Source organism: Benincasa hispida, chromosome 1 (assembly GCF_027475165.1).
Source record: "Benincasa hispida cultivar pf3 chromosome 1, pf3_genome.v1.1, whole genome shotgun sequence".
Classification (NCBI taxonomy): Eukaryota; Viridiplantae; Streptophyta; class Magnoliopsida; order Cucurbitales; family Cucurbitaceae; genus Benincasa; species Benincasa hispida.
This window is the reverse complement of record NC_143478.1, coordinates 25,993,690-26,000,792: the sequence shown is the minus strand read 5'-3', so window position 1 is coordinate 26,000,792 and position 7,103 is coordinate 25,993,690. Positions and strand designations below refer to the sequence as shown.

General features: G+C 34.1%; 1 protein-coding gene across 1 annotated transcript; it reads right to left on the bottom strand.

Annotated features, from left to right (window-relative positions):
* LOC120070338 (peptidyl-prolyl cis-trans isomerase FKBP62-like) lies at positions 1–4,237 on the bottom strand. Its single transcript, XM_039022269.2, has 13 exons — positions 3,714–4,237; positions 3,524–3,610; positions 2,859–3,119; positions 2,693–2,767; positions 2,535–2,615; positions 2,248–2,442; positions 2,033–2,119; positions 1,766–1,941; positions 1,557–1,682; positions 1,314–1,460; positions 1,090–1,217; positions 332–452; positions 1–240 (listed from the first exon to the last, which is right to left on the bottom strand). Exons 1-13 carry the CDS (start codon positions 3,901–3,903, stop codon positions 187–189), a joined length of 1,728 nt encoding a protein of 575 aa, XP_038878197.1. The 5' UTR covers positions 3,904–4,237; the 3' UTR covers positions 1–186.
* Between the last annotated feature and the right edge of the window lie 2,866 nt (positions 4,238–7,103).

Genomic DNA, 7,103 nt, shown 5'->3' with positions numbered 1-7,103 from the left:
TATGGAAAACAGAAGGATTTTTTATTGTATTCTCTCATCTGAAAGGAGAATGGATAAAGCAATGCACAAGCACTCTTCAAAACACTGAGTTATTATACAAAGTGTAAACAAGACACCAATACAATGCTATGTTCTCCAAACACAACACCTCGTTATGCATAGGCTTAAGTATCAAACTACTGGCCACTAAGCTTTGCTATCAATGGTCATTGGCACTGCCTCCTGCTTCCCTGCTGAATTCTGCAAACCATATATGCAAAGTCTCATGTCTAAAGAGGATTCATTACAGAATAGAGTGATACAGAAACATTATTTATTTGATTTAACTTACTGCAGACTTCGCCTGCTCCAACTTGTTCATTTTTGCAAAAATGTTGCCATAAAACTGTGCATCTCTCTTGTTGTATTCCTTCACTTTCTCTTTCAACTGTCTGTATTCGATCTTCACTTCCCTGTATTAACAATGTAATGATACACAACATGAGCGCTTGAATAACCAAACATGTTCTGCTATTGTCAACCTACTCGAGGCCCTTGTCATTGAAAGCTACTTATAAACAAGGATGTTCTCGTCCTATGAAGCAGGGGTGTGCTTGTCGGAGTTTTTATTTGTTCATTCTTAATTTCAGCGTCTAGAGACACGTTTGAGATACTCCCTAGACATGCTCGGATCTTTGTTTTTTTTTTTCTTTCATGAAAATGGTCCAACCTCCTATCTTAAGCCCAAATAGCTCAAATCAATTATATGCCGTCAAACTAAGAATAAAACAAAAACAAAAGGAAAACTCTTTTTTTTAAAAAAAAAAAAAAAACCAAAGATTAAAAAAAACATTAACATAAAAAACTTATAAAAAACTAACCTAATCATTTTATCTCATAATTATTAATCAACCTGACATTTTATGCTCTTTGGTGGATCGCATTTGGTATTTTAGGTTAAAGTTATTTATATATATCCTAAAAAAATAATAATTAATAGATAAATAATAACTTATTCCCAATATGTCCTAATTTTGTTTTTTTTCCCTAAAATTGGCTTATCCCCGTGTCCTTGTCAATGTTCATGCTTCTTAGTAGTCGATGAATTACCTATTATCTGGGTCTATTTCAAGGGCTTTCTTGATATCCTGCTCAGCAAGATCAAGATCAACGAGTTGAATATATGCTTGAGCCCTTCTATAAAGAGCTTTCACGTTCCTACTGTCCAGTTCCAACACCTGTTGATCGAGAAATTAAATGTGTTTGTTAAGAAACTAAGCAAATGGATCTTTATTATGTCAAAAAAGATGAGATAAAAGAATCACAGGGCGGACCTTTGTACAGAGCTTCTCTGCTTGTTTGTAGTCTTTGACTTTCAATTTGCAAGCAGCGTTGTTGAGGTTGCACGAAATCTTTAGCGCCTTGCTCTGTTGCTTCTCCTCATCGTTGAAAGAAGTATCATATTCAATGTAGCGCACAGCCTACCATACAGATTGATGGTGGACAACAAAGTTAGCCAATCTCTCTTCAATGAGAATTAGTTACGACTTCAAACTTTTACCGATCCATACAAATACCTTTTCATATCTTCTTGATGCTCTGTCATATTTTCCAGCTCTGAACAGAACATTTCCTTCTTCCTTCTTTTTGCTTGCTGCTTCTATTTTCTCTTCTGCTGTGCTGAGATCCCAAGATTCTTTTTCCTGCAATAACAAAAAGTTAATATCAGTTTGATGGAACATTTTCTTGTAAGAAACCTGGCAACAAGTGGATATTTCAGACATACTTTGACGAATGAAACTAGCTCAACTTCGTAATATACAGTTGAGTTTGCAGGAACCACAGCTAGATCTTGGGATGAATCGGAAGATCCAAATGCATATTGTGGATAAATCATCACCAAGGCAATTTCTCCCTTCTTCATCTTTCTTACAGCCAAGTCGAGTCCTTCAATGACTTGTTCTGTTCCATATTCCAAATTATAGCTCAGTTGGTAAAACCATAATGATCCAAAACCTTCCATACTCAGAGAACATTACCAAGATCAGTATACCTTCGTCAGTTTTGAACTCAAAAGGCTTCTCATCATCACCCTTCTTCGTAAAAACCGTCCCGTCAACCAGTTTGCCAATGAGTTTCACTGGCAAGAACAGAAGCTCACTGTATTAGCTACTTAATCAAGAACAGGAGTTCAATGTATTAGCTACTTAGATTACAATTTAAATCATTAGCATTTCTCGATCAACTGAAGTAGTACGGTTATGTCACCTTGCACCACTGCTCCCTCATTTGGCTGATCATATCCTTCTCCCTCCTTTTGAGTCTTCTTCAGGACCTTCTTATCCTTAGTAACCTCTGTAACAGTTTTCCAAGAAACCAGTTGAAGGGTTATCTGAAGTGTGGCATTTGGAGGCACAGCACCTTCTTCTCCAGCTGCAGGCCTACCAGACTCCCCAAATGCATCTGTTGAATGATGAAATAACAAGTAAGAATAAGCACGTCCATGGATTCAAGCCACAAGAACCAGAGAGAAGAGAATGTGTAGCTTCACTCACATTGTGGCCTCACAGTCAACAAAGCTTTCTCTCCCTTCTTCATCGTCTTCACAGATGTTGCCAAGGCAGGACAGAAGTACCCTACACAACCAGAACAAGAAAATTCAGATACCCTTCAAATTTAAGACAACAAGATTCGAGGCGCAATGAATACTTACCCTTTCCAAGGGTGAATTCGACACCATCAGATTTTGAGATCAGAGTACCATCCTCTAGACGAGCCTCATAAAGAACTGGAAATATCAAAGAAAGTTAGAAATACTTCAAAAGCTAAGACTATCCATATGAGAAGGGAAAAAAAGTAGACTGAAATGGATAACGCACCCGAGACTTCGTCTAAATCCTTCGGTTTGTCCCAACCGTCTCCTTTAACAAGGATCTTCTTCAAGATTCCTCCATCTTGACAGATGTCTTTGACACTGTGCCATGAAAGTAGCTCAACGTCAAATTGAAGAGTAGCGTTCGGTGGAATTGTTGGAGGAGAGCCGGACTCTCCATAGGCCAATTCAGGGGGTATCGTGAAAACTGCATTTTCACCCTTTTTCATTGTTCTGATACCTTCATCCCACCCTTTAATTACTTGCCCTGGTTGAAATAAATAACGTGATATGAGCTAAACGACCACTGTATCAAAAAACAAATGGAAGACCGACTAGAAACGATCATGGATGACGAAAGATCAACAAAATTCCAATAAATATACCCCTAGCTCGATCTTTGCAACTGAATTCAACTAAGCAGACTTTCCAACCGAAAATCTAATCCAGAACTGTAACGTAGAAGCAAATTTCGACACAGTTGCTATCATCAGATAACTTCAAATTTACGACCATGGATTACGAATGATCAACAAGATTCCAATAAATATATCGCTGGATCAATCTTTGTATCCGAGTTCAACTAAGCAGACTTTCCAACCGATAATCTAATCCAGTATTGTAACGTCGAAATATGATCGTCACATAACTTCAAATCACAAACGAAATTACCTTCCCCGAGCTTGAACTTGAAAGGCGTTCCTCGGTCACGGCTCGAATCAAATTGAGTTCCATCAAGAAGGGTTCCCGTATAATGCACTGGACAAAAACAAACACAAGTCCTGAATTAGTAACATTCAATACGAAAATCCCAATAAATTCAAGCATCAACAAGAAATGAATCGAACAATCGCCATTTTACCTTCGACTTCATCGCCAGTGTCAGGAGTTTCCCATCCTTCACCTTCTTTAACAAGTTTCTTCTTCAGCCCATTCTTTCCAATCTCCTTCTCTTCGCCAACCTTCAGAACTGAGCTCTCCGCTTCATCCTCGGGAAAACCCATTTCCTCGTCCACATTGCTTGCAGATGGTAACTCAAAATCGTCCTCCATGGCGGGAAGAATCAGCAAGAAATGAACGAGTGAGAGAAATAAACGAAAAGGGATTGGAATTCAAGCAAGAAAGCAAAATGCGAGCAATGTTAATGGCGATCGATTCTCGTGGTTTGCTCAACGGGAAATGGAATTTATAGTGAGTGATGGCGATGAGAGTCTAGAGAGTTCTACGATCTGGCGAGTTCACGATGATTCCAGAACCAGAAATCTCTCGTTTTTTCTGGTTCTTTGGGACGGACTTAAATAAGAGGTTTTTCTTCTTCTTCTTCTTCTTCTTCTTCTTTTTTTTTTTTTTTTTTTTTTTTTAATTAATTTATTTTTATTTTAAATTAATTGATTGATTATTTATTTATTTATTTATTATTACTATTATTTTTAACACCAAATCCACTTTGGGTTAATTTAGAATAATCGGAATTTTAAAAATAATGAATATTAACTTTTTACTGTGATTATATTTGCTATTTTTTACTCTCATTTCGTATTTGTGATAATTATTATTGAGTTAATTTGAGAAATAATGATGTTTTAGAACTTAATTAGTTAAAATAGTTGTTTTCAAACTATTTAGGAAAAGAAGATTTTTTTTTTTTTTTTTATCTTTATTTGAATGCATTCATTCAACATTATTTTATTCTTTTTTTATCGGTTACCTTAAATGCATCTAGATGCATTCAAATAATTAAATAAAAAAATAGAAGTTTAAATGTCAAATCGGTTTGAATGCGATTGTTCAAAAGACGCATTCAAAGCGCGTCAGACCACCTCGTTGACCGTGGTAAAACTTTTTGAATTTTGTCATTTTCCAGTTCACTTTTCTCTTAAATTTTAGGTATTTTCCCCCTCAATTCCTTCACATTCTTCCTCCATTTTCTCCATAACACCTGAGAAGCATTTTTTTCTCCCATCTTCTTCATATTTTCTCCCGAAACAACCATCCTTTTTACCTCTTTTTCATATTCCTCCCCCGAATTTGATAGTCATCTCAATTTCTACCATCTTCCTCACCCGTTCATATTATTATTTTATTTTAGTGCAACATTTTTTGGTAAGTTACTATATTTTTGTTATTTAATAGAAAATTAAGTTTCTTATAATCTTGTACTGATTTTTTATTATTATTATTATTTTGTTTATAATCGATATTATTTTGGAAAAATATTCTTAAAGGTTTTTTTTAGTAAGGTGCAACATTTTTCTTTTAATTAGTTGATATATTTTTGTTATTTAATAGAAAATTAAGTTTCTCATAATTTTGTACTGATATCTTTTATTTTGTTTAGCGTGGATATTATTTCTGAAAAAAAAAATCTACAACAGATTGTTCAAAGGTTATGCATTTGATTATTTACTTTTATTTGAAATGATGTAATGAATATTGAATATTTGAATGTTACTGTTATTATTAGGGGATTTTTAAATATAAAAATTTGGGTCAAATTATTTACAATTTATAGAAAAAAAACATTAAGAATAGTAACACCCAACCAACCCCAAAAAATGATGTAAAATACCAAAAAAACCCACCCAGACAAAAAAAGGGAAAAGACAAGATCTGATTAATTAACCCGATTTTTCCCTCCAACGAAGCGCTTCATCTCCTCCAATCCCATCATCTCTGTTAGTCATTATTATTATTATTATTATTATTCCATCACGCTGCTTCACATTTTTTTTCTTATTTACGTCATTTTCTTCCATCTAAGTTGCTTCATCTTCCCTCATTTTTTTTATTTAGGTTATTTTCTTCCATCGACTCTGCTTCATCGATACTGCTGCTTTTTTTTTTCTATTTACGTCCTTTTCTGTCCGTTGTTCATCTCCATTCTAGTCTGTCTTGGTCCTTTTCTTCTTCCACTGCTACTTCTTGCGGCATCTTTCTTCTACCACTACATCAATAATTACTCAACATCAAAAAGTAACTCTTTTCTTTTCTTCTTGTCAATTTATGAGTGATTATAGTTATTAAGCCTAATTTTTGTTTTGTTTAGTGGTAATATTTATTAACCCTAAATTTTAGGTACAAATGGTAAGCAACATCAAAAGGAAGACACTTAAAGGAGAAGAATCATCAAAAAAAACAAAAGAAGATAAAAACTCAAAAGGGAGAACAAGGAAAACTAAAATTGAAGGTATAAACAAACTATGATAGAAATTGATAGTGGTATATCCCTGTCTATCAGTTATATGGACTTCTTATATATGTTCGATAGCTACTATAAAAAAACTGCTATCATTGTCTATCATATTTCATGGTTTGCAATAGATAGTGATAAGAATCTATCATTGTCTATCAGTTATAGATATCTACAAATGTTTATTAAATGATAATAATGAGTGATAGTTTTCTATAAACATATATCACTTGTTTATTACTAATATTTATATGTTTAAACAGGTGGAACACGAACATGAACATCGAACAATAATGAAAGACTAGAACAAGCATTTGAAGATAACAATATGCATATGATTAGATGTAATACAAATTATAAAAAACCAATTAGATGATAGGAATTTAAATACTTTTAGAAATGGTCCTTTCGATTACTTTCTAAATATAAAACTTGAGAAAATGTCCACAAGTTTCATAAACTACCTTTTAAGAAAACAATGCATCACAAATAAGCCAAATGTTTTGGCTTTTAACTTTAATGAGCATATAGCAGAGTTTGGATTAAAAGAATTTTGTTTAATCACAGGTTTAAATAGTACTCAACTACCATCAATAGGTTTAGAAGAAAAAGAACAAATTTCCAAACTTAGAAAAAGAGTCTTTAAGAATGGTGATTCGATTGATAGAAAGGACATCGAGAGAAGCTTTAATTTTCTACATGATTCTAAAAGTGATAGTATCAAGGTTAAGTTGGCAAACCTTATTTTCTTAGAGTCCTTTTTAATCCCTATGCAAGGACACAATGTTGTTAATTGGAAACATGTCGACATATTGGACAATGAACAAGTATTTAAAACTTATCCTTGGGGGCGATTGTCATATAACTTGACATATGTGTGCTAAAGAGGTACGCATCCCTACATTTATAGAGAGGATCTGGGGTGTACGAAAGAGGTACATACTCAGTGGGTTATGTGTATACGAAAGAGGTATCTACATAACTAGATGTACGAAAGAGGTACATACTCAGTAGGTTAGGTGTATACGAAAAAGGTGTATACTTAACCAGGTATACGAAAGA